The sequence below is a fragment of the Vitis vinifera genome, chromosome 4 (genome assembly GCF_030704535.1).
Source record: "Vitis vinifera cultivar Pinot Noir 40024 chromosome 4, ASM3070453v1".
Classification (NCBI taxonomy): domain Eukaryota; kingdom Viridiplantae; phylum Streptophyta; class Magnoliopsida; order Vitales; family Vitaceae; genus Vitis; species Vitis vinifera.
This window is the reverse complement of record NC_081808.1, coordinates 21,747,008-21,774,561: the sequence shown is the minus strand read 5'-3', so window position 1 is coordinate 21,774,561 and position 27,554 is coordinate 21,747,008. Positions and strand designations below refer to the sequence as shown.

The 27,554-nt window shown below is 33.2% G+C and overlaps 3 protein-coding genes and 1 pseudogene across 5 annotated transcripts; 1 reads left to right on the top strand and 3 right to left on the bottom strand.

Annotated features, from left to right (window-relative positions):
• Positions 1-38: 38 nt before the first annotated feature.
• Positions 39-4,541, bottom strand: LOC100266137 (3-dehydroquinate synthase-like). Its single transcript, NM_001281163.1, is given in 8 exon segments — positions 39-170; positions 249-392; positions 550-612; positions 1,592-1,715; positions 2,183-2,409; positions 2,634-2,801; positions 2,887-3,037; positions 4,180-4,541. Coding segments are annotated over 8 exon segments (1,371 nt in total).
• Positions 4,542-7,302: 2,761 nt separating this feature from the next.
• LOC100255863 (probable methyltransferase TCM_000168) lies at positions 7,303-10,800 on the bottom strand. Its single transcript, XM_002263423.4, has 4 exons — positions 10,590-10,800; positions 8,672-9,076; positions 8,312-8,578; positions 7,303-7,911 (listed from the first exon to the last, which is right to left on the bottom strand). Exons 1-4 carry the CDS (start codon positions 10,680-10,682, stop codon positions 7,564-7,566), a joined length of 1,113 nt encoding a protein of 370 aa, XP_002263459.1. The 5' UTR covers positions 10,683-10,800; the 3' UTR covers positions 7,303-7,563.
• Positions 10,801-14,595: 3,795 nt separating this feature from the next.
• LOC100260921 (probable methyltransferase TCM_000168) lies at positions 14,596-16,116 on the bottom strand (annotated as a pseudogene).
• Positions 16,117-19,594: 3,478 nt separating this feature from the next.
• On the top strand, positions 19,595-27,158 carry LOC100255852 (cell cycle checkpoint protein RAD17). Of its 3 annotated transcripts, none has more exons than XM_019219436.2 (12): positions 19,595-20,047; positions 20,611-20,668; positions 21,119-21,204; positions 21,310-21,357; positions 22,179-22,232; positions 22,536-22,638; positions 23,337-23,653; positions 23,739-24,093; positions 24,400-24,525; positions 25,631-25,829; positions 25,911-25,971; positions 26,131-27,158. In XM_019219436.2, the coding sequence occupies exons 1-12, from the start codon at positions 19,865-19,867 to the stop codon at positions 26,356-26,358; spliced, it is 1,818 nt and encodes a 605-aa protein (XP_019074981.1). In that variant the 5' UTR covers positions 19,595-19,864; the 3' UTR covers positions 26,359-27,158. The 3 variants fall into 3 exon arrangements, with proteins under 3 accessions (XP_019074981.1, XP_019074983.1, XP_019074982.1); XM_019219438.2 differs by having other exon boundaries at positions 19,601-20,047; positions 25,733-25,829; XM_019219437.2 differs by lacking the exon at positions 22,179-22,232 and having other exon boundaries at positions 19,601-20,047.
• Positions 27,159-27,554: the final 396 nt, after the last annotated feature.

The following is a 27,554-nucleotide window of genomic DNA, read 5'->3' as shown; positions in this document are numbered from 1 at the left end:
AAAATTGCAGATTAAATAGGAACAGTCCAATTGAGGAATCAGGACTTGGCAAATGCCCGGAGTGTATCATCCAGTGCCTTCCTGTCATAGTCACCAGTGAAAACACAGTTGCCTAGAGGACCTTTCAAGAGAATGAGCCTTAGCAGTCCATCGGCTACTTTCTTATCAACCTGCATCCCAACATATAGAAGAATGAGAGGAGTTTTTTAAGCTTCAAATGTGTTAGCATTGGCAATATTTTCTCTTACCGCCATGACTGACTTGAACATCTCCACTGTCATGCTTTCAGGTGGGGTAATGGGTAGCTTAGCCTGCTTTATGATATTGTGAACTCGCTTCACAATTGAATCATCAATCCAACCAAGGCGGTATGACATGTCGACAGCCATGACCTAAACATTGGTGCAGAATACACATGATAGTGATCAAAAAAAGAGATAAGGACACACAAATACACCCATGAGCATACATGCTTGCATGCGGATGTATACAGACTTGACTGAACAAGGGGAGGTGGATGAGGAAAACAGAAAATTGTGGATACCATACCATGCCAGCTGCAACAGCTTCTCCATGGAGCCACTGCCCATAACCAACCCCAGTTTCTATTGCCTGAAGAAAAGATGTGATAATCAGAATGGGATTGCTTAAAGGGGTTTCTTTGGTAAATATAACATGGGACTGGATAACAACTAAAAGCTCCTCAAACCAAACTTGTAGTTGCATGTGTAATTTTTAGAGAAGTAAAATTCAGATGTTACTAGGTAAACCACGACACCTTAACATCAATTCAACAGATGAGGCACAAGTCTCTCTAGGAGGGCAAGCCTGGGAGATCACTTGATGATAAGTAAAACTTTAACTAAAAGGACAAGCAATAATATTTACAAAAATTTTGTATTAAGGAAAAAGTCAATACATTGTGGTTATGTTTCGTTCCCAGAAAGTACTAAGGAAAGAAAAAAAAAATGTTAAGGAAAATGATTTCTCATGTTTGATTGTACAATGGAAAATACGAAAGAAAATGAAATATAATTAAAATAAGTTAAAAACTTATGCATTTTCAAATTATTTGATCTTTTATTTTGAGAAGCTAAAATAAGTAAAATAAGTTTGAAGTGATATATAAAAATAATTTATTGACTTTAAATTTATTTTTTATTTTCCTTTTTGTTTTCTTTCCTTCTACTTTTCTTTTCTACTTTCATTTCCAAGCATTTTCCCTCAAATTTTATAGGAGCCAAACATAGCATGTATAACTTGATAAAAGGTCCACAAAAACAAGATAATATGGAATGACACAACAAACAAGATAATATGATATCACATTACTTCAGAAAATTTCAAGGGATTAGATGCTTTAACGAGAACTTGTAATTTTGAGATATATTACTCTTTACCTTTTTTTTTATCAGAGATATTACTCTTACTTTTGGTTTCCCCTTACAATTATAAAAAGTTTCAGGAAACAATTATTTTTCAATGAATCATAATAGCAATTTCCATATAAGAGAGGCACCAGCATAAAGCCAACAAGCAGATTTATAAAGCAAAAAAAGAACATAATCATTCACATGAACTCAAAACTCACATGGCCAAAAGTATGACCCAAGTTCAATGTCGCCCTCAGTCCACTTTCCTTCTCATCTAAAGATACTACCTCAGCCTTGTTTTCACATGATCGCTTGATAGCATAAGCCAGTGCACCTGGATCCCTGCAAAGGACCAAACCATTATTTTCATGCATGACATTCCTCTCAGAAGCTATACAAATAGCAAGGATGGACCAAGCATGGCCCCAATGCAGATAACTTGGTGTTTGTGGATATACATCAGCATCTGCAACAAACCTTAATTAGAATCCCTAAAATTTTGAACTTCAAAATAATAGAAAAAACCTTTGAACTTCGTTTATACAAAGATTTCCTCTTTGTTTCAATCCAAGAACGTAATTTGATCTTTCTTCAAATGTTTTACAAGAAAAATGCTACCAATAAATTTACTGGGTCTGAAAACCTTTTCAAACATCTGGGTAAGTTTAGTGCTTCCATTGAAAAGATATGCCCACTAATTGTACAGAGAATCACTGAATGCAAATCTTAAGTATTGAACTATAAGCTAATCTCACATAAAATCAAATTTTTTTTAAGAAGAATATGATGAGAATGGAATATTTTATTACCTTGCCATTAATGCCTGCATATTCTTCTCTTGCCACTCAAAGAATTCAGCATCCCTAATAAGCCCATACTTAATAACCTCAGCAAAACCTGATGCCAACTCCCTCTCTGGCAGTGTGTTTAATGTGTCAGTGTCTATAAGTACACACTGAGGTTGGTAGAAAGCACCAATCAAATTTTTTCCTAGAGGATGGTTTATGCCAGTTTTGCCTCCAACTGAAGAATCCACCTAGAAAAAAAAAATAGTTATTTTTTCAGAAGCCAGCTGAAATTCAACATAAGTGCCAAGTTTAAAAAAGAATATTAAAGTTAGTTTTTGGTTTTTTTTTTTTTTCTGATAGGCAAACAGTTAGATTAGGAGCACCTAAGAAAGAAGGTGTCCAGCCCTTGTACACCTGAAGCATGCAAAGGGAGCAAGAGCCAGCTAAAAAGGTGCTGTGATTTAAGACATACCTGTGCCATTACAGTTGTAGGAATCTGAATGAAATTAACACCACGAAGGAAGGCAGCAGCAGCAAATCCACACATGTCACCAATAACACCACCACCAACGGCAACAAATGTACAACGTCTATCCAACCGTGACTCAATTGCCTTGTCAAAAACTTTCATTAGTGTGTCCTACAATACATAAAAGCAATTAAATTAATGCAACTACAATCACATCTTAAACACAAATCGTTAATTGAAACTTGAATATACCTACCATGTTTTTGTACTTCTCACCGTCTGGCAAAATCACACTCTCAACTGAAATATTTGGGTTTCCACGAGTTAAAGCATCAACTACTTTATCAAGGTATAATGCTGCAATTGTGGTGTTGGTGACCACAAGAGCTCTCTTCCCATGAACATGTCTATGAAATAGCATTAAATTAATATAAATGAACAACATCAGAGCATATCATTTTGCCTCAGAAAGTAAGGAGAGGAAGGGAAATATTTGTAATTGCCCAAAAATGGATTCCTTTTTCGGTCTAGTTTCAGCATTTCCTCCCTTTCATTTCCCTTATTCTTTTGAAATTAGACAGAGCCTTAGTTTTAGAGACAGAGAATACATTCTCATCCAATATTTGAATCAACTCAATTCTCCCAACACCCTCCATTTAGTTGCTGTGAAGACCAAGGGAACAAAAAGAAAACAATACTGAGTTTTTTTGGAAACAGACGATAAAAAAAAAAGGGCCCCAGGTTTCATGTTGTTGTTTTTTATTTTCTTTTCTTTTTTTCTGGATGCAGACACCTCAAAAAAGATGCATAACCCAGGGATATAGTAAGTTTACAAGGATCAGACAAAGAACAGAAATGAGAAAAACCATCTAAACAACAGCCTTAGGCTAAGACCCATGACTTCAATTTTAGAAAAGAAGGTTCCCACTACTGAAAATCTATTGATCAAACAACCAAAGATCTAAGGAATAAAATATTCACCTGCAACTCTAATCACATTTGACCTTCAGATGTTTATTGGTTAGGTTCCTTCCATAAACACCAAAATAAGCACAAATGTGGTGCTTTTCATACTTTCCTCATTTCCTTCTGTGTAAACCTTCCATGCCTAATAGTCAAAGTCCCTTAATGAACAAACACCAACACTGAAGGAACTCCAGAGGCGAAAACAACATGGACCACATGCCCGCCACTCTACAATGTATGACCTGTTTTCTATTGTTTTTGGTTTGTCAAAAAATGTGAACTCAACTAATCCAAGCAGTGCAATAGCCCAGAGTGAGCTGAATGGAGTTCTGTTTTCTTGAGTTTGTAAATGATGAAAATGGTCATTTTTTTACGGTTCAAATTCCAATTTCTTTCTCTTTCCTACATCTTCTCAGCAACCAAACAGCAAGCCAAACCCAACCAAAATAACAACTTTCAATTGTATTCACTTGTCCGTCATCTATCTTTCACATAGCACAAATTCCCTAAACTTTAAATGGTTACAAACGCGTTACATGTATAAATATCAACAAAAACTTGAACAAAAATCAAATTCAAATACCTCTGGAGAAGCTCGGGTTGTTGAAGCAATCCAGATCCGATGTAGATCGGGTAGCTCCGGTTCCCCAAATCGACCTCAACAACAGTAGGAACCCTAGGACTCGTCTGACTCGGCGACTGATCCATCACCGGAGTTGAACTCGCCGAAATCCTTGAACCGATTCGACTCACTTTCAACGCAGAAACACCGACTCGATTCAATTCAATCTTAATAGGCGAGACGAAGGAAGAGCGGAGCGAGGGGGGCGCGGGAGAGTTCGGGAAGCGGAGAAAGACCTCGGACGAGTTGGCGCAGTGGAGAGAAGAGTTGGAAGCGAGCTCGGAGGATAGCGAAAGAGAGAAAGGATTGGCGGAAGAGGCCATGGATTAGGGTTGGGGCTGGGAAGAGAGATGGAAACGGAGCGCTTTGGGGAGATGAAATGGTGGATAAAAGTTGGTGGTTTGAAGTTTAGATGTAACATTGCGTCTGCAGAAGAAGGAAGAAGGGGATATGGGATGATGTGGGTAGGTGAGGATGGTTCTATGAATTGCCAACGGCCCAGCACCTCCCGGTTGGCCGCGAATTTGAACCTTTTTCTCGCGATAATTTGAGATTCCGGATTAAATGTTTCGTGGTTGTTGGCATTGGGCAACCATTTTTATTTTTATTTTTAAATTATGTATAGAAGAAAAAGGGATATGTGTGAATTGTATAATATAAATTGGACAAGTTAATAGTTTGTTCGTGTTCTTATACATTAGTGAAAGTAATTTTTTATAAAGTGTTTCGAGAATCATCTATCAAATATTTTCTAAAAAAATATTATAAATAAATTTTAAATTTTAGAAGTGATTTTTTAAATTTTAAAAAATACTTTCTAAATTTTATCAAATATTTACTTATTTTTTTCAAAAATATTTTTTAAAATCACTATATATCAGTTATGTTGTATTGATTTATATTGATAGTACATTTGGTAGTGATTTTAAAAAATGTTTTAAATTTTTTAAACACTTGAATAATAAAAAATTTTAAATGTTAAAAAATTTAAAAATATTTTCTAAAATCATTATTAAACGGGTTCTAAAACACTTTTGCTATAACTTTTACTTTATAGCTTACAGTGCAACATATTTCAACTTTTTAAGGTAATTTTTTTTTGTGAAGAATAGGATTGAAATTTCTTTTTAAATAAGTTATCAAGAAAGTGAATTTAAAATTCCAAATGTATTATACAAATAAAATATATTAAGAAAATTATTTTTTCATAATTGATTATAATATAAAAAATATTCAAAAAAGAATATATAAGATGTAATTAAAATTAGTTATAAACTTATATATTTTCAATTTATTTAATGTTTATAATGAATAATTAAAAAGAATTTGAAGTAATATATAAAAAAAATTATTACTTTAAATCTTTTTATTTTTCTATCTATTTTTTTTCTTTATATTTCCTTTAAAGCAACCATATATAGCCAAAAAGATGGATCAAACCAAATTTGCCTTGATGGATCTTGGTTCCCTCAATTATTTTTTTGGCATTGAGCACTCTCTTTGCATTTGAATTAAGCTAAATATAGTCATGACCTTTGGACAAAGCACAAATGTCCAATGCCAAACCTCTGCCTACTCCTATGTCTTTTAGTCATGTGTTATCTCTTCATGAAGAATAATTAAAAAAAATTATTTATAGTCTTTTTAATATTTGAAAAATAAAAATTTTAAAACACTTTTTAAAATCAATATCAAATGCATTCTTAATTTAGTTGTCTTGATAGATATTGATTAGGCAAATTGTCCAAATAAAAAAAAACAAATAAACACATCATACTATTTACAATCTAAGAATATTGAAGAATAGCTTTCATCAACCCCCTAAACCAAACAAAAAAATGATTTAAAAAATACATATTTAAATAAAAATTTTCAAAAATTCTTTTATTACATTCTTTTTAAATATTCCAAAATGATAAATCTATCATACCTCATAGGTAATTCTTGTCTTATAGAGAGAAGGAAAGCATACCATAAGTCAAATTGGCCTGATACCTAAACCAAAGCATAGCCTTGACCTTAAACAATAATGTTAACGTGGTCACTTTCAAAAAGATATCCTTCAACATTAATTTCTATGTAGTTCTCATTACAATATTTCATTAGAAAGAACAAGATATAATATTAAAATAATTAAATAAAAATTAAAAATCATTATTATGAGAACCAAAATTCACTCTTCTGGGATTTTAATTCATCTGGTTTGATTTGTGGGATCTTCGTGTTTGAATTCTTATTTATCAAGGATTTTGCTAGATAAAAGTATAAAAATAAGATTAAATGTAAAAAAAAAAATCCAAATATAAAATAATGAGACTGGTCTAGACAAAAAAAAAAAAAAAATGATCTAAGTCAATACATACCCAATAATCCCTAATTTGTCCTTAATGGACCAAATTGGTATATTCAATGGGATAGAATATTATTACAAAATTGAAAAAAACTAAAGAGATGATAGAGCATGGTGCATAACCTTATGGTTGCCTCTCAATTGCTCCCTACCATTCCTTTCTCATTTCCATGGGTTTGTATTAGATTTTTGGTTTAGTAAATGCATAGTAATCACATGTCTTCCTTTCTGAGTTGACGTAGAAGTTAAGGATGATTGTGGGAGCTCCCTGAGTTGAAAGTTGGATAGTAGCTGAATTTTTGTTTCACATTGTCCAAGTCGAAGGCACACCCATGCACAACAAGTACACCAAAAAGTCAGCCTCAAGGCACGTTTTTGGCAAATGAAAAGAAAGCCTCAGCTAGCCACCCCTTGCCCGCTTGCTCTTCTTGGCTAACATTTTGAGATTTAGCTCTGAGCCTATTTGGCAATGATTCTAAGAGATAAAACTTTTAAAATGCTAAAAAGGTTATAAACGGTTTTTAGAATCATTGCCAAACAGGTTTTTAATAATAAAAAAAAATATTTTTTTATTTTTAAAAAATAGAAAATATGTTTATTTTCTTCTTAAAAACGAAAAATATGTTATTTTTAGAAAATATATTTTAATTACTTTTAGTTAATGTCATATAGTTTCTAAGCCAACCTATAAATGAAATAAAAAATAAATAAATATTTTTTGGAAATGATCAGGGTAAAGAAACTTCTTTTTCTATTTTACGAAACATTGTTTTACAAAACATTAGAACTCAAAATCTGTTTTTCAAAAGCACTTCTCAAATAGAGCTTTGGTCTCTTCCTCCACCCTCCATGTTCCTCGTATCCAAACAACCATTGGGATATAGGCCAATAATCAACAGATCCATGGATCATGTACAGATGCAAATAACTAAACAAGTGTCTGAGAGGCAAGTGCAGTATGACAAGTCATGGAAGATTGAGACTTGAGAGTGATATCAAGCCTTTCTGGTCATGGAAACAAGGACAGAAACATGCTCCACCTCCCTTGTATCTGCTGCAATGATCTCCATGAGCCTTTTAAACAAAGGGTCCATGATTTCTGCCCCGAAATGACTTGCCAACATCGGCTCTTGCACTGCTTTCATCGACTTTGCAATCTTCTGGGCGGTTGTTGGCCTATCATAATTTTGTCCACCACTGGCACTGTCCCATGGTAAGACCATGATCTCAAGGCCGTTGATGCTAAAGGATCCATCATTCTCTATCCCAGTTTCTAGGTCCTCTGTGTAAGGTTGATAGTATGGTGCATTGTAGGAATCTAATTTCTCCTCTGCAATAAGCCCCTGTTGGAAACACCATTCATTAATTATGCTTATTTTTTGGTATGAGATGAGGAAGTAGAAGTGCACAACTAGGGGTGAGCAAGTTTGATGGGATTTGTGCATATGGCTCGATCATAACATGTTTTTCCCGGGTTTGGATTGAGATAATTAGGTGTTGATTCAATTCGTGTCATTTGCGAATTGAATCACATTTAAAAAGCGTATTGGTTAATCTAATTATAATATTAAATTATTTAACTTATATTTGACTATAGTCTAATTAAGTTATTAAATAAAAAGATGGAATTATTAAATGGGTTAAATGGATTATTTACGTAGGGTTTGGGTAGAACTATGCAATACATTGCCTAGGCTGGTACACGACAAAAACATGAATTGACACCCTACGTAGAACACATACCTCTGAAACCAACCCCTGCAACGCCTGTGCTAATAGATCCCACAACAGACAACTCTCATCTGAGACAGGGTCTGGGGTTCGTCTGGCCATGAGCGACAAAACCATGCGTCCTCCGGGGACTGTTTCTTCTGATCTCAACTTAAGAAACAAAGAGAAATCCCTCTGGAACTGAGATGCGTAAGCATCTATGAGGGCCGGTGAGCTTGTTTTTGAAAGATAAATCTTCCCCTTGTTTGTAATTTGCTTGTTAAGAAGCTCTGGAGGAACCTGTGAAAGGATCAGCGTAAACCCAAGCAAGAAGAGTGAGTCAACATTGTAAGGCACTGTTTCTTTCTGGGTCAATTTGGATAATAAGCTAACCTGGGACAGCCAATGGAGACTGCAAGAAGAGTGCACAAAGTGTAGTCTCCTGGATGGAAAAAGCTTGTGGTAGAAAGAACCCGGAACAGCAGCAACATGACATGGCCCAAACTCCTGTCCATTTTCTTCCTTCATCTTTTCATGGAATGTTGGCAATGACTTGAACACAGCATTGAAGTCATTCCCTGGAAGATCATTCAAGAACACCCAAAAACCTGGTGGTGACCGGCCTAGTTGGCGACACCTCCTGTAGATGATGGTCATGATTTCGGAGACCGCGAAAAAAGTATTTGGGCCCGATGAACAGCCAAGGTCTGCTATGGCGACACTCTCAGGTAAGGTGGTGCAACATAAATCTAGCACTGCTTGCTCCAGCAGGGGCATGGACTTGGATAGTAATGCAGCCTATACAACACCAAACCAATAGATTATTTAACAGTTCATAAACATGACTCAACCAATTAATTTGAAGTTACTATCACCACCACCATGGCCGCCACCGCCACATCCTCTTCAACCGCCTCACCACCTACCACCGCCATCCACCCGCATCATGGCCACCACCACCATCACCGTAACCATCCAACCAAAACAACAAAATCCGAAGTTCTATAGATTACAAATCTTTAGTTTTCTAATCCCCTCATTTTCAAATCCTTTAGGCCATGTTTGATTCCAAGGAAAGAAAAAAAAAATTTGGAATTTTTTTTTTTTTCACATTTGATTTATGCTTAACAAAATAATTTTTTCATTTTTTATTTTACCATGAAAATATAAAAGAAAGTTAAATATAATGGAGGAAAATAAATGACATGGATTTGGAGAAATGTACAAATATAATTTATTTATTTGAAGTCTATTTTTTTCCTTCATTTTAATTTTTTTTTCTTGTATTTTTCCTCAAATTTTTCGAAACAAACATAATTTTAAAAAATTTCAACTTTTCAGACCTTAAATAAGTTACCTCATTTATAACAATTACCGTGAGCCAAAGTTCCATAATGTTGTCCTTATACCTAAGCTTGCCTGGCCAAATTGCCCCAGGCCCTGAGCCTAGGAAAGCCAAGAGACTCATATAAAAAGGCCAGCACGATCCGTTCAATTCTGTTGGGGCTTTGTTTTATTTCTTCTAAACTCAGCCACACTGATTTTGGTTTGCTTCTTAAGAGAGCATTATCCCATTCTCCAAGAAATTAAATCCTTTTTCAGAATAAGGGTAATTTAAGATGGTATTGAAAATTGACTTCAGAGAGGCCAAAAACTCATGTTTAAGTTTGATAAGAACTTAAAGTAACTTTTTATCTAATTTCATTCAGAGAGTTATGACTTAAAGAAAGAGCTGAATATGGAAGTCATTAAAAATTTTCCATCCCAAATTTTCTCATAATTAATAAAAATTTTACAATACCAATATTTAGTGGTAGAGCAAGAAAATCACTTAATGGGATCAAGACTTGAAAATTTATGTACAGGTTAACTTAGTCCAGTGACTCCACCCCAATGGCAAGCGCTCAAGCCCTTTGAAATGAAGAGTGAATGGTCTCAAATCCTAACTCCGCGCTGTCAATATGAATCATTATTACCCTTTAAAAATCTAGACTTGGCTTCAGCATCCAAAAAAGGAAAACCATCCAAAACCTTAACATGGTGTCCTCTTATGATCTGACCTCCTTGTCACATTCCTGCTAACTATTAACCCAAAATTTCAACTTTCTCTCACTTTCTGAAGAGTTCTTCTACAAACCAAAGAATTCTGAAAAATCAATTTCAGCTTGCATATTCAAGTTGAGCCCTTTGATGCCATGGACATCTAAAAGCTGTTAAGCTATTTAGTGAAACCATCAAAGGAGCTGGCCGCCCTTTCACAAAAAAACGCAAACACAGAGAGAGAGAGAGAGAGAGAGAGAGAGAAACCAACCTGTGATTTGGAGTTACGGGCATAGCTTCCCTCTCCGACACCTCCTTTCATGCAGATAACTTGCTGCACTCCCATGCTCTCCTTCTTCTTCATCTCTGATCTCTCCTCTGAACTCTCTCACCACACATCCATCATTGACAATGGCTTTATAAAATAAACTCAGATGAGTGCGGGTTTGGATTATAATAATAATGGAGGACAAGTCCAGACGGGTTTGTTCCGTCCTGCATTGTCCAAATACGTGGTGTTTGTTTTTTTACTTAACCTTGAATAAAATATTAATACTTAATAATATTAAATATTAAATAATTTATTTTTATTAAATATTAGAGAGTTAAAAAAATTAATATTTTATTTTTTTATTTAATAAAAAATTTATAATAAATCATTTAAAAAATAAAAAAAACAAACAAACTTAAAATTTAAAAGTAAATTATTTTTATCAAAAAGTCAAAAAACCAAACGCCCTCCTAATGGTTTTCTTTCTCTTTTGCTTTTGTTTACATCACCCAACCACTTTGGATTCGCCTTAAAATATATAAAAACAAAAAAAAGAGAAAAGAAAAATTGTTAACTACTCTACCCACCGATATTCCAGCGAGTCCATGGAAAAGATTCTCCGCGCATGCAGCCAAATTCGAAACCCAGCCTGCTTCCATCATATTTGTGTTCTGGTCCAAACCTACTGCACTCCTACACTAGGTTGGCCTAATCGTGAAAAGTTTATTAAATATAGCTGTGAGTTTGTTAGGATAAAAATAGAAAATTTTGTATAAAATATAAAAAAATTTATGTACAAATATTTAAAAAGCAGGTAGTTGAAAACACTCTTTAAAATTTTTAAAGTTTAAGAAAGTAAAATTTTTTACTTCTTAAAATTAGGGATAATTTATCATCTTCATTCCAACCATATCTTATTATTCAAAGTAATTTTCATCTTCATCCGAAAGTTAACAAGAGAGGTCAAGAGTTTAATTATTTTTTAAAAAAATTAAAAAAATTAAAATAAATATATTTTATAAATAATTAAAATATTATAATTTTTATAATTTATTTCATTTAAAAGTATCTATTATTATTATCATATATATATATACTTGAAAAGACCGTCTCATTGTTACTTCTATTTAAAATTTTGAAAAGAACTTTATAGCATATGACATATATATATTTTTTTAAGTATTTATATTTTAAAAAATAAAAACGGGAAAAATCTTTAAATTATTAATATTTATACCAATTTTATTCAAATAAGTTCTAACCTTGTGATGTTCTCTTAAAAAGAGGGGTTTCATATTGCGAATTTTTTTTCTATAAAATAGGTTTTATAAGTACATAATTTGTTCTCTTGATGAAATATTCTCACGTAATGAATAAAAAATATTGTGAAACAAAAAAAGAAAAGGACAAATGCATGGTGATCACTGTGGGCGTGATTGAACCTTTGATTGAAACATAGAGAGCTTTAGGGTATGTTTGTTCCTATTTTTAAGAACTGTTTTCTGTTCTTGAAAACAAAAAACATAAAAAATTTGATTGGCAAAGGAGGTGTATTTTTAGTTTTTATGTTTTCTGTTTTCTCAAAAATCATTTTTTTGAAAATAATAAAAAGATGTTTTCATTGTTTTTTCACTATTCAAAAAATAAATTATTTTTTGTATTTTTTCTTCCTTTTTTTGTGTTTTCTTAACTGTTTTTTGTGTTTCCACAAATGTGAGCTCCACTCAACCACCTACTTGATTAAGAGGAGTCTCTACATATATAATGCCATGAACTTTCTCCCCTATCCAATGTGGGACATCACAAACATCCCCCCATGCAGACACAACGTCCTCGTTGTGTCCCATGGGATTACGGGACCAAACAAACAAACACCCCTTATGAGGCCAAACAAACCCCCACACCAGGGTCGAGGATTAGCTCTGATACCATTTGTAATGACCCGCACCCAACCATGTAGATATTGTCCGCTTTGAGCCCAATGGGGCTCTCATAGGTTTAAAATGCGTCTACTTGGTTAAGAAGAGTCTCTACATATATAGTGTCATGAACTTTCTCCCCTATCCGATGTGGGACATCACACTCTCACCCATGAACCCTTTCTTCTTCCTAAAATTATTGAAACTAATATACTTACACATAATGATAAAATCATCATTTGTTTAAGAAAATTATAACTGGTGTAAAAATTTCAAAATAGAATAATTTTTTTAAATTTAAATGAATGTTGCATGTGAAAATTATTTTTATTTTTATTATATCAAGTTAATGGAATAAAACACTTTATTAATTAAAATAAATAAATTTCAAACATGTTTTTTGTTTCACTTATTTTAAAAAACTTTTTTATTAACTCAACCAAACATGTTTTTTTGTTTTTGAGAATAAAAACTGTTTTCCATAATTCAGTTTCCAAACACAATTTTTTTTTTTTTAAAACACAAAAAACTATTCTCAGAAATTATTTTCCAGAACAATTTTCAAAAACAGCAACCAAACATGCCCTTAGAATTTTAACCATTTCCATAAATTTATATTGAATAGAGCATCACTCTCTTCCAAACACATAAGCACATTGTTGAATATCCATAAATCTTGTGTTATTTTATATTTGTTTTATGGTGTAGTTTTTTCCTTAATGTAAACTTGTTTGAAGAAGCAATTGAAGATACTTAAACTCGTTTGGTAGTAATTTTAGAAAACGTTTCTAACATTTGAAAATTTTTATCATTCAAGTATTAAAAATACTAAAAACATTTCCTAAAATTACTGTCAAACACATTCTAAAAGTGTATTTGACAATGATTTTATAAAACGTTTCTAGTCTTTTTGATACTTGAAAGATACAAAATTTCAAGTATTAATAATAATAAAAATACTTCTTAAAATTACTGTCTAACGCATTCTTAGAGTGCGTTTGATAGTGATTTTAAAAAGTGTTTCTAATATTTAAAAATTTTTATCTTTCAAATATTAAAAATACTAAAAAACACTTCCTAAAATTATTACCAAACACACTTTTACAGTTTGTTTGATAGTGATTGTAGGAAGTATTTTTAACATTTTTAATACTTTAAAATTTTTTATCATTTAAATGATAAAAAGAATAGAAACGTTTTCTAAAATCAATATCAAAAACACTTTAAAACAATTTGAAGTGATTGTACGTGACAAAGAATTTGTCAAACAACTTGTACATGGAGAAGAAGTGTGATCTATGTATGGCAATAAGTGCAGACCTACCACAATGCTTGAGAATGCACTCAATTGAATGATTTGAAAATTTTGCGGTTCAAGACAATATGTTCAAAAGAAGACAAGGCGAGTTGCTGTTGACCTAGAGCAATTTTTAAGTTTGATCAAGTTATTGGAGCCTTGTTTTTTTGGGGAAAAAATATAAAAAAAATACTAAAGAGATCGTCTTCTTCTTCTTCTTTAGTCTTCACGTTTTCTAGGCAACTAAATTGGGAATGGGTTCTCGGTAGTCTTCTCATGAATTTGTCCATATAGAAGACATTGTGGGAGCCCATGATTAGGGTTAGGAAGGCCATAATAGCTTTAGAACAACATGCTATCATGTACCTTACTAAGTCAAGTGGCCAACTCTTTTTAACTTTGTTTGGGTTATTACTTTACTTTTCATATTTTCAAGTTTCAATGAGAAATTCAATGAAAAAAATAGAGAGATGGTAAAAGAAGAAATAATTAAGAATTTTCCTTACATAGTTTTGGCAAATAATAAAATAGAAAATCAAGTTCAATTTATTACCTTTCAGGTTCCAAGCCACCTTTTGGGCAAATGGAAGCCTTACATGGCCAGCCCCCCCTTGCCCACTTTCTCTTCTGGGCTAACATTTTGACATCTGTTCTTTCCCCCTATCTAAACAGGCATTAGGATATATAGGTCCAATAATCCATGGATCTTGTACAGAGAGATGCAAATAACTAAACAAGTGTCTGAGAGGCAAATGCAATATGACAATACTGAGATAATTTGAGAGTGGAATCAAGTCTTTCTGGTCGTGGAAACAAGAACAGCAACATGCTCCACTTCCCTTGTATCTGCTGCAATGATCTCCATGGGCCTTTTAAACAAAGGGTTCATGACTTCTGCCCCGAAATGACTTGCCAACATTGGTTCATGCACTGCTCTCATCGCCTTTGCTAGCTTCTGGGCACTTGTTGGCCTGTCATAATTTTGTCCACCATAGGGGCTATCCCATGGTAAGGCCATGATCTCAAGGCCGTTGATGCTGAAGGATCCTTCCTTCTCGATTTCAGTCACTATGTCCTCCGTGTAAGGTTCATAGAATGGTACATTGTAGGAATCTAATTTCTCCTCTGCAATAAGCCCCTGTCGGAAACACGATTCGTTACATGCCTATGTTTCAGCTTGAGATGAGGAAGAAAGAAGTGTACAACACATACCTCTGAAACCAACTCCTGCAATGCCTGTGCCAATTGATCCCGCAACAGACAACTCTCATCCGGGACTGGGTCTGGGGTTCTCCTGGCCTTGAATGGCAAAACCATGCATCCTCCAGGGACTATTTCTTCTTCTCTCAACCTGAGAAACAAAGAGAAATCCCTCTGGAACTGAGCCGCGTAAGCATCTATGAGAGGTGGTGAGCTTGAAATTGTAAGTTAAATCTTCCCCTTGTTTGAAATTTGCTTGTTAAGAAGCTCCGGAGGAACCTATGAAAGTATCAGCATCTAAGGCACTATGTTCTTTGTAGATGAATTTGGATAATAAGCCAACCTGGGAAAGCCAATGGAGACTGCAAGCAGAGTACACAAATTGTAGTGTTCTGGGTGGAGCAAGCTTGTGGTAGAAAGAAGCCGGAACTGCAGCAACATGACATGGCCCAAACTCCTCTCCATTTTTCCCCCTCATCTTTTCATGGAATGCTAGCAATGACTTGAACACAGAATTGAAGTCATTCCCTGGAAGATCATTCGAGAAAACCCAAAATCTTGGTGGTGACCGGCCTAGTTGACAGCACCTCTTGTAGATGATGGTCACGATTTCGGAGACGGCGCAAAAGGTATTTGGGCCTGATGAACAGCCAAGGCCTGCTATGGCGACACTCTCAGGTAAGGTGGTGCAACATAAATCTAGCACTGCTTGCTCCAGCAGGGGCATTGACATGGATGATAATGCAGTCTATACAACATAAATAAACCAATTAATTTGAAGTTACTATCACCAACATCATGGCCGCCGCCACCATCCACCAGCATCATTCAACAAAACAACAAAATCCAAAATTCTGGAGATTACAAATTCTTCGTTTGCCAATCCCCTCATTTTCAAATCCTTTAGAAAATTTCAGTTTTCCTAAAGGTTGTTCAGTAAATCAATTAATAACTAAATATAATTTCAGTTTTCCTAAAGGGTGTTCAGGAAAATTTCAGTTTTCCTCCTTTCATGCAGATGACTTGCTGCATTCCCATGCTCTCCTTCGTCATCTCTGATCTCTCCTCTCAAACCTCTCACAAGTCATAACACATCCACCATTGACCATGGCTTCATAAATCAGCTCAGATGGGTGCCAATTTGGATTATAATAATGGAGGGAGGAGCCTTGTCTTAAGGCAAATACTATTTTATTAGTCTTTTGTTTTCTTTTTCTTTTGTTTACATCGCCTAGTAAGTTAGCAACTTGGATTTTTCCCCCCGCTGCCTGCAGCCAAATTTGAAACCCAGCCTACAAGTTGGGAGAATGATGATATCGTCTAATTTAGAAATTTGATTGAATTTTTTAACATTTCCAACTGTTACCTTTCTTTTTCTAGTGTGAAATTGGTTTCAGTACCTATCCATACCCCCAACAAGTCCAAGGGAATATTCTCCATGTTTGCACACCCAGTTTTGAAAATTAAACCAACCTGCTTCTATCATATTTTGTTTTCCGGTCCAACTCTACTGCACACCTACGCTACGTTCGTTTTGTCCCTCAAACAGCTAATTAAGACTCAGTTCTAGGGATTGCCTTTAACCTAAAAATTAAATATTCGATAAAATTTAAAAAATATTTTTAATAATGCGAAAAGTTACATATAATATTAAAAAATCATTTATAATGTTTAATGAATAAATATAGAGTTGGTTTAACAATGATTTTGGAAAGTTTTTTTTATCCTAAAAACTGTTTTTTTTTAAATAAAAAAATTATAGTTAACAAAGTTTAGGAAACACTTTTTATCATTTGAAAAATCACTTATAGAGTTGAAAAATCATTTAAAATATTTTTTTTGAAAAAATACAAAGTGCGTTTGATAGTGTTTCCACTTAAAGTGATTTTTAAAAAAAGTGTTTTTAGGAGTATCACCTATTAAATGTTTTATTGATATTATAAGTGATTTTTCAAAATTTTAAAAATATTTCCTAAAATTTGTCAAACAACTATTTTTTTTTAAAATAAAAAATAAAAATACTTCCACTAAAAAATACTGAGGAAAAGTGGTTAAAATCTACATTGTTACTTAAATCACTGAGTTGATAAGAAATTAAACTCTTTTATGAAACGATAAAACATATATGCATAGAATGCTATAAGATGTTATTATAAGAGAGCGACACAAATGAGAATGTTGATAACATAAAATCATTTTAATAATATTTTTTAACATATTTAGAGTCTGTTTGACAATAATTTTAGAAAATGCTTCCAATATTTTTAATACCTGAAATTTTTTATTATTTAAGTGTTAGAAATATTATAAACATTTTCTAAAATCATTACTAAATGTACTATTAATTTTTTTTATTGTTTCCACTTTTTTCGATTATGTTAATTATTTACTACTCAACCAAGTTTATATATAAGTTTGTGATATTTCTTGATAAAAGTAATTTTTATGAATGTTTTTTTTTCATGTCAAAGATGTATTTATTGTGAGAATTTTTAAATTTATTTTATAATTAGGTAAATATTTCTTAGGGGAAATCATATAAAGGTTCACTAACAATATATATATAGATTTTTTAAAAAGTAATTTGAAAACATGCACTCTAACAATAACACAAACAAAATTTCAAAATTATCCTTCACTTTTTCTCTCTTCCGTTGTTAACTATTTTAAGTTTTTTTTATTTATTATTGTTATTTTTTATAAGAAAATTGACATGTGACAATCAACCATGCCGTATGATTTTTTTTTTCAATCATGCTTATCAATGTAATTAAACTTGACATGTGGCAATCAACCTGCAACAATATATTTTTTTTTCCTCTTTCTTTATTTTACCTTTTGACTTTTTTTATAATATGTCACTAACATATTCTCATAAAAATATTTTTAATTTCATTTTTTTCACTCTTTCATTTTTTTTATTTTAACTATTTATGAATACTTTAAATATAAAATAATAATAATAACATATAATAAATAAATAAAGATAAAAATAAATACATAATAAACAAATTTAACTTTTTTACTTATAGACATGTAAATTCGTCTTGGTTTTAACTTTTTTTATTGATTATAATGTTTAATAATTTTAATTAAAGAAGATAAAAACTTGATTGTGGTTATATCATTTTAATTTGTTAAATTTTTTAATTTTTATTATATAAAATGAATAATAAAATACATTTTTCATAAAGAATTTGTATTTTATCATTTATATTAATTTTTTTTATTAAAAATTAATTTTTTTGCATATCTTAACATAAACCAAAAAACAATGATATGTCTTTTCCATTATTGTGATACTTTTAATATACGTTAGTTAGTGCTACTTTTTTCATAAAAGAGTGATACTCCTTTTTTTTTTTTTTTTTTTCTAGAAAATCAAAGAAGATTGGTACATCATTCCCATCACATTGGTACTATTGATATATTTTTGTGTTACTTTTTTTTTTTTTTCACAAAAGAGTGGTATTTTTTTTTTTTTCCAAACAAGTGTGGTATTCTCTTTTCCAAAGAGTTATGTTGATGGATGCATAACAAAAATTTTAATTTTTAACAAAATTAAGAGAAAATAATATAAATCATTAAATACATTTTTTAATGAAAAATATAATTTGTTTTTATTTTATATAAATAAACAATTTTAAATTTTAACAAAGCAAAATGTTAAGTGTTAAAACCACAACCAAGTTTTCATTTTTTTAATTAAAAATATTAAACATTTTAACCCAAGAAAAGTTTAAACCGTGGTGAAGTTAGATCTATAAACAAAAAAAATTAAAACCATAATCATCAATTTTGATTTTCACATGAAAATTAAAAATATAATAAAATTTATAAAATAAAAAATCTTATGTTTTAGGAATATAGAAAATCTTATGTCCTAAATCTCTAAATGTGTTATTATGTATTTATTTTTATATTAAATTTGTTCTCATTAATAATTTATTATATATTATTATTTTATGTTTAAAATGTTCATAAATAATTAAAATAAATAAATATGAAATATAAAATTGTGGAAAAAATTGAAATTTAAAATTTTTTATGAAGCCAACATATTAAAAAAACAAAAAAAAATGTGGAAGTATTATGGAGGAAAAAAAAGAAAAAAGAAAAATCGAATGAGGTTGCCACATGTCAATTTTTTTTTTTTTATAAATATTAATCATAATGAGTGGTGAGTGATGTAAAAGTAAAAAAATAAAATAAAATTGGTGATAATCTACTGCTGAAATTCGGATGATGAGGGTAATTTTGACATATTAAGGATTTTTTATTATTTAAGTGCATTTTTAAGGATTATTTTCTCCAAAATGAATGAACTTCAAAAGCAAAAATTCAAAGTTTAAAAAAATTTATTTATTTATAGATAGGAGACTATTACATTATTCTCCCTATTTCTTATGTCCAATGGAAATTCCTTTTTAGTAAATATTTTGGTTAGTTATGAATCTTATGATAAGACTTTTTGTTATTCAAGGGTTCATGATTGTGACTATTATTTTAAATAAAATAAATTTTCCATCAGGTTGGTGATTTACAGCTATTAAAATAGACCGCGATGCACCGTAGCATTATTAATTTCCATCGGCTTCTCGGCTACGCTATGATAATTGATAAACACCCGCGTTTTTTCGAACCCGCGAGCCCTCTCTCTATATATTAGATTCCCAGCAACTTTGGTCTCCAATCTACGATCTCGGTTCCTCTGTTTTTGAAGTCTCGGTACTCTCTTTACGATTCTCAATGTAGGGTTTCGTTGAAGAAGCTCCATGCTGTTCTAGGGTTTTTGTTAAATTGCAGCTGAAATCATCGGTACGGAAGCATAACAGAGCAGGGTTTCAGTGGTGACAGTAATGAGCAAGAGGAGCACCATTGTGGTTTCTTCATCGGAGGATGAAGAAAAAGATGGTTCATTCAATTCAAAGCGGGGTTATTCGAGGTGCAAATCGAGGCGTAAAAACCCTAGCGGAGCGAAGAAGGCTCGGATTTCTGGTTCTCAGTCTCGCTTGTGTAGAGATTCCAGTGTGTTCGATGAGGTATTTAATATGTTTAATATGTTTAATATATTTAATAAATGTGTTGTGGATTGGTGAACATGGTTGAATCGTTCTCGCTGGTTTGGAATTGGTCCAAACTGAACCTGGTTTGTTTGTTTTGGTCGGTAATGAAGTCTGGAAAAGAAATGAGTTTGTGCTGATAGAGTGAATTGAGACTGTGGGTCTACTCATGTCGAATTTATAACGATTTGACAATCAGTTATAACCCTTAGTCGAAGCATAGAAAGAAGTATTTTTTCATGGAAGAAATTAGTGGAGGAAAAAAATCACAAAATGATTATACGTTTCGAAATCTATGTTCTATGTGAATCCAATGATGATTTGCTTGTTTTGTGGAGTAGGTTTTGCTTTACATGCGTACTATATTTGAAGAACAGGTTCTTCAGTGGCATACAAACAAGTATTGCATGCATACAGCTTAAATGAAAGTTTATGATTTGCAGATTCTTAATATCATTTCATTAAGAGAATTGGGTTGTTCTGTAATCTGATGTTTTCTCTTAGAGTACTTACAATTTGCAGTTTGACATTGTATGTTGCAGATGAGATTGTTTTGTGAAGAATTTGGTGAAGGGCTTACAGGTTTCAAGGTATCTGCTGGTATGCTATTCTCATAGTTTCTTCTTCTGAAATAAATTGCAATTGGCTTGAAGCTGTAGCTTATTTTCCCTAGCACATTGTGGACTGTTCTGCATTCATTCTGTGCTTGTTGGAGGCAGAATCTCTTTGTAAACTGATATTATTATCATCATCATCTTTCACATTTAGGGCCATGATGCAACTTATCCACATGCCAATGCATAATGATGTTTATTTGATATAAAACCAATTTATGTCCCTATATACTAGAAGCTTAGGAGATCAGGTTTGGAATGTTTTTTATGTTTAAGCAAAATCTATGGAGCTGGTATTGGTGTTTCAAATGATATATTTACTGATTCAAATTAAAGTTATGAATTCCACATTGTGGTGTGAGACTTCTTGTAATCCATTTATTTCTCGTTGATCTCTGAGCCATTTTAGCTGAAAGATAGTTGAAACACGAATCAGGTTCTAGTAGGTGTGGAGGAAAGGAGTTATGGGTTGATAAATATAAACCTCGATCCTTGGAGGAACTTGCTGTTCACAAGAAAAAGGTCAAGTTAGTTTATGTTGTTTCACAAACAGGAGTATTTTAGTCAGTTTGTGTTGTTTTACAAATATGAATGTTTTAGTGACAGATCATGTCCTTGCTTTTGCAGGTTGAAGAAGTTACAGTATGGTTTGAGAAAAGATTGAGAACTTCAAGGGTATTACAACAATATTACTTATTTTGACATGCTTCATTCCTCCATTAAGCATGAGAAAACTAGTTTTGAGATTCTATATTTCTATAGTTTCAGTAAAGACACTGAATTTTGCTGAGTCGGGAACTAGATTGTGATGGGGTGTTTAGGATCTAGTAAATTCCCATGGAATGGATTATGGATGTCTGATTTTTATTTGCCATTTTTGAGCTTGGGTTCTTCTTATGAAGGCCTTTCAAAATATAACTTTTTTTTTTAATTATGACACAAGTGACTATAGAATTATGCTGATTTAAAGGTTTGCTTTGGGTTGTTAATTTCAACTAAGATTGGCAATGTTGTAAGAATTGTCAAAATCTTTGCTGATACTGCTGGTGTCTTTCAAGGTGGCTTAAAATGGTATGGAATTGTTAGCAGAATTCATCCTGCTGACCCAGATATTTGGGCCCAGTTGAATGATGATTGTGATGATGCTTATTATGAACCAATAATTCCTAAAAATGCGGTGATTATAGATTTCATGTATTGCACTTTATAACACAGATGTACAAGTTAATTCAATCTCCTACAGGGGTAAGTTGCCTCCAGCACATGGACTTGGGAACATAACCAGCATTGGTCCATGTTCTGTTGTTTCGAGACCCATGATAATGCATAAAAGTGAAGATTCTTAAGGTTATTGTGATGGACAAAGCTGTTATGTAACTAAAATTATAAACATTAAAGTGCTCATATTTGCATTAGTTTTGTTTCCTTTTCTTCCATTTCTGAGGCTTATTGTATTCCATTAAGATTGTGGCTCAAGTTCTTGTTGTTGTTTACAGGAAGAAATGTGCAATCTTCTTGTCATCACTGGACAAGCTGGAGTTGGGAAATCTGTATGTTGTAGCTCTGTTTTTCCATGTCCTAAATGATATTCTCATGTTGGGCATAACTTGAACTCAAGTATTGTTGCTTGATGTCGTGTATGGGTATTCACATAAGCCTCTTAAAAGCATAACCTGGAATTATATTGATAAAATTGCAATTTTCCTTGCAAATTGTTCTAGCTTCAATTTGTAGAAGAAAGTTTTATGTTGATAAATAAATAAGAATACTGCAAAGGGTTTAGTTTAGTTTTGTACTGCTCTTATAAGCATAACCCACTGACATTCTAAAGAATTATGAATCAAACCTTGTAGGCAACTATCCATGCCATTGCGTCTCATCTTGGAGCGAGATTATGTGAATGGAACACGCCTATTCCTACTATATGGCAAGAACATCTGCATAACACAAATTCAGGTATTGCACTTAAATGTTTTTCATTGAGTAACTAGAGGCATGCTTAGGTCAGGCTGGGGACATTGCAAAAGTCGGTGCTTCATTGCTCAACTTATATGATGTTTCTGTGGATCCCATTCTTTTGAGATTGGAATTGCTCATTGCAATGCATTGAACAGTAAATTGGCTATCTGCCCAGCCTGACCCTGCATCCCACCTAATGGCAGAATGCAGGAATTTTAGTTTGTTTTCTCTCCCAAAGTTCACTGCAATGTTTATTGGATATCAGAATTATATGCATGTCACATCTAGTTGACCAACTATCTCCCTTGTAAGATGAATGGGATGCCACGGTTTAATTATTGCTTTTGAATAAGTAGAATGGTGTGCACTCTGTATGGTGAACATATAGGTATCTAAAAACAGAGAAGTGGTTGACATCTTTTAGCAGTGGGAGTTAATTATTATGCGGCATATATTTTTTTTGGCAATTTCTACTGATTCATAATTGCTTTTGGTAAATCCAAATTTGGGGCTCAAACTGCAACAATACTTAATAAGTCTTATCTTTTTTTTAATGTCCTAGAGGTTAAAAGATTTTTTCCTTGTAGGGACTATATTGTTGGCAGTTTCTGTTATATTGCTAAGAAATTATGGGTGCACAAATTATTATAAGATTGTTATTTTCTCATAGTGACCATGTTATATGACATAACTAGGGATACGCTACACATCTAAGTTGGATGAGTTTGAAAGTTTTGTTGAGAGGATGAGGAAATATGGTTTAATCCCACCGTCCTTTGCTGGAGAATCCAAATCATCCGTCATACTTTTAATTGATGATCTTCCTGTGACCAATGGAAATGCTTCTTATAGAAGACTTCGCAACTGCTTGCAACTTCTTGCGCAATCAACTCAGATTCCAACGGCTATATTGATCACCGATTATGGTAAAGCTGACTCTGCAGACAACATTGCCACCGCCCGTTGCTTGGAAGAACTTCAGTTGTCTCTGGAGAATGCTGGGGCTTGTAAGGTTGCATTGTTTGACCCGTTTGATTTGGTGTTCCCTATTTTCTCATTATTAAATGCTCATTTTAAACTGGTTGTGGAAATTTCAGATTGCTTTCAATCCCATCACAAGTAACTCCATTAAGAAGACACTTTCTAAAATATGCAGACAAGAGCAGTGTGGTGTGACTGCTGATCAGATTGATCTAATAGCAAGATCTAGCGGAGGTGATGTCAGACATGCAATTACATCTTTACAATACTTCTGTCTGAAACCAGACCCGATGCTTTCTTTATCTTTTTCCGAGCCTGCCCGCACTTATTCGAAAGAAAAATCAGATGAGCTCAATCCTTTGGATGATGGATTTTCTTTACCCTTTGGCAGAGATGAAACACTTTCCCTATTTCATGCCCTGGGAAAATTTCTGCATAACAAAAGAGAGAGTGAAAATGCAATTGCCCCAGGTCTGTCCTGATTTTGCACTCTTGACATGCATGGTTCAAGTCCTATGATTCATGATCTTTGCAATTTTTTTAATTAAAGATTCATCCTCTGTTTGGGTTTGAGGCCTAAAGGACCCAGTGGTCATCCCAGACTGGCACTTCTGGGTCACTGGTTTGCCAGTTTGATTTTGATAAAATTGCTAATTCTGGAGGAACAAGTTCATTTTGTAGTGCCTCCAATAGGAGCTGTGGGTACAAAATTTGGTGAGTTTTAGTATCATGTACTTGTTTTATCCTCTTTTTTAAGCTCCTGTTCTTGTATTGAAGGCCAGGAAGCATTTCTTGTGAGGGAAAGATTGACAAGATTACCGTTAAAAATGGATGCTCCAGAAAGGGTTCTTTGTCAAGCACATGTGCAAGCAAGACCTGTTGTTGATTTTCTGCATGAAAATGGTGAGCTTCAAGTTGCTCTCTTCTTGAATATTTTTTTCCATCATTATTTAGGATTGTAACGTTCTGCTGTTTATACTCAAAAACTGTTATGTGGAAGCATTCAGGATTCTTGCTGAGCTTACAAATAACTGAAGTGACTGTGATTCTTCACTTATTATTCCTTTATAATTCACTGTTTTGATTTTCTTTAACTGTTAATGTGGTGAGCAACATTTGAGGATGTGTATTGAAGTTTTTGTCATGCATGTGTGTGCATTGTTGGACAAACAAATTTCCTACAATCTTAAGCTTTCTATGTATATCATGCACTCTAACATTCTCCCTTGTGATCCCATATCCACATGTGGAGAAAGACATAGGCATACACAAACCCACAGATAAACAGACCACAAACATCCTCCTTTGGGCTTAATCAAGTGGGGGAAATAAACATGCGGTAAGGTTCGAACACATGACCTCTCACCCAATGAGGCTTTTATACTATATTGGACAACCAGATTTTTCTAAAAACTTATGTTGGACAGCCAATTTTCCTACAAGCTAAAACTTTTAGAATTTGGGTCCACAATGTATATTATACACTCCAACATGTGTAAACTCTAAAACCAGAAAAATTGTTTGTTGGTTTGTTGGCAGATCACATGAAGGCTCTAATCTTAATTTCACATAAGGAAAAAATGAGAAATTTGTGAACTGTAGAAAATTTGGTTGAACTTTCTGAAACAATGATTTGAATAAAAAAAATTAGGATTATGACCTATAAAAAAAATAAAAATAAATAAAGGATTATAATCATTTGTTGAAATTCAGTTAGAAAAATTTGACTATTCAAAATTTCTAGGAAACCATAGCTCACCCAGATGATAATCCCATCAGCCATAACTTGAAAAGTGATATAAATTTGTGAATTGTGGATGAGCTACGTTGCAGCTGCCTTATTCACTACTGAGTTCATCTACTGTAATGTTGTAAAAGTTTAAGAGGAAAAAATTCATTGGTACATGAATGAGAGGCAGCAAAATGTTGGCAACTTGTGTTGCTGTTGGATTTTTTCCTATTCAGATGCCACAGTTTTCCAATGCTATTGCGTGCAATTTGCTTGCAGTTTTAGATTTTCTGAGTGAGGAAGCAATTGATGATGCATCAGCTGTGGCTTCATATTTAAGTGATTCTGACTTCCTTCTTGCTGCTCATCGTGGAATGTTAGCCACAAGTTATGAGGCAGGGAATGTTCTACAATCAGCTGCTGCTTCAGTTGCTGCCCGTGGAGTGCTATTTGGAAATTCACACCCATTGGCTTCCAGGTCCTTATATGCTTGAATTAATTACTTTTGTATAAACAATAACAAGTAGAACTTCATCACCAATTTTTTTTGGGCTTGCAGGTGGCATGCTATTCGCCGCCCAAAGCTCTGGCAGGTTGAGCAATCCTCACTACATAATAAGGTGGGTTACAAATAAATTTCTTCCTCCTTCAGGGGCAATACCCAAGAAAATCATTAACTGGTTTCATGCTCATGAAGCAAGTTGCAAATTAAATTCTGGTGGCAATTATTATAACTTCGCTTATAATGTTTTCAATTTGCCTTCTGATTGTGATTACAGTGTGAGATACTAGGCCAGAGATTGGTTGCTTTGAGCACATCTAATGTATCAGTTATTGCTACTGAGTATATACCTATATTTAAATGGCTTAGATATGGAGCATCTGGGGGTTTTGAAGATTATCAGGCATTAATACAGGGCAATGAGACAGAACTTGATGACAATGATAGTATGATTTTGGATGAAAAGGAAAATGAGATTTCTGATGATGAAATAGAAGATTGGTAAGCACCATGAGTGACTTCAGTAGCAAGTTGGGCCTCTGTATATCTCTCAACCTGTAAAGTAGCTCAATTTGACTTTGCCCAGATCAGTTAGTATTTTCAGTTCAAAAGCATATCTGATTTGAGGCATTCTCCATTATACAAGTTACCCTGGAAATGCAGGGAATCCATGCCAGTCGGCAAGTTGAAGACCATTATGTAATACAAACATGGTGTGTTAACCCACAAAGGAAAACCTTGGCAAAACATACTATCCTTGCCATCTAAAGGTTCCAATGGTTTGGAGAACTGAAAGTGCACAGTAACTGCCTAGTGAAATAGAGGCCTTTTGTTGCATTTTCCTGATATTGGCCACTTTGATATTCTACTTGCATATTTCCGAATGGCCTTCACTGAATTTGCATTTGTTATTCTGGAGTCCACATGGATGGTAAACGGTAAGCTCATATGGCCCAGCACATGGAAAATTAGTGGCACAACAGCATTTCAGGAAAAATTCAGATGCAGACTGCATCTCTGGGACAACCCATCAAGCACTTGTTGCAGGATAAAAAATTGACAGGATAAGCTGGTACAGTTATGGCTCGGACCCTCTTAGATAAGATTTTGGTATCTGTTTCAGTGTAATTTTTCCTTGTGTTGAGCATTATTTTCTTCTTTTGTTTTCCATGGTGCTGACAGATATTAACCTGCTCTACCAATGGAGAGGATATGACATCCAAATCCACTGATGCTGTCACTGTAAAGAAAGTTGAAATAGACTCTGATGATTCCTTCAATAAGATGATCGGGTTTCATTTTTCATACTCTCTATTTTATATCTCTCTCCCTTTGACATTTTGTATGGTTACCAATTTTGACACTACTGAAGATTTATATTTGAAAGGGATAATCTCATCCCTCCCACCTACCAAGGATACAAAATTTTCTCCTCTCTTATTTCTTTCTTTCTTATTTTTCTTCTAAAATTTTGACATCTAGTTTTCATTGATGAGACCTCAGCATTTCCAGGGCTTTTAACCAAAAAGTCAAAAGAAAGAGTTGGTAATTTGGTGGAGACTAGCTCCCAGATATTAAAGGAAATAAATATCGGAATAATTTGGAGTTTATTTATTTTATTTAAATATTAAAATTTCCAAATTGCTTAATATATTTTATTCAATTTGTCATATTTATCATAAAAAAAGAAATTTGAATTCT

Bases quoted from the DNA above. Each gene is read 5' to 3' on its own strand.
- LOC100255863 (XM_002263423.4), bottom strand. From the start codon at position 10,682: ATGAAGAAGAAGGAGAGCATGGGAGTGCAGCAAGTTATCTGCATGAAA. The intron at 9,077-10,589 runs GTTGGTTTCTCT...GGTGTTGTATAG, and splicing joins CCCGTAACTCCAAATCACAG to GCTGCATTACTATCCAAGTC. The intron at 7,912-8,311 runs GTATGTGTTCTA...TGTTTCCAACAG, and splicing joins TGCAGGGGTTGGTTTCAGAG to GGGCTTATTGCAGAGGAGAA.
- LOC100255852 (XM_019219436.2), top strand. From the start codon at position 19,865: ATGAGCAAGAGGAGCACCATTGTGGTTTCTTCATCGGAGGATGAAGAA. The intron at 21,205-21,309 runs GTCAAGTTAGTT...TTGCTTTTGCAG, and splicing joins TTGCTGTTCACAAGAAAAAG to GTTGAAGAAGTTACAGTATG. The intron at 23,654-23,738 runs GTTGCATTGTTT...TGGAAATTTCAG, and splicing joins AGAATGCTGGGGCTTGTAAG to ATTGCTTTCAATCCCATCAC.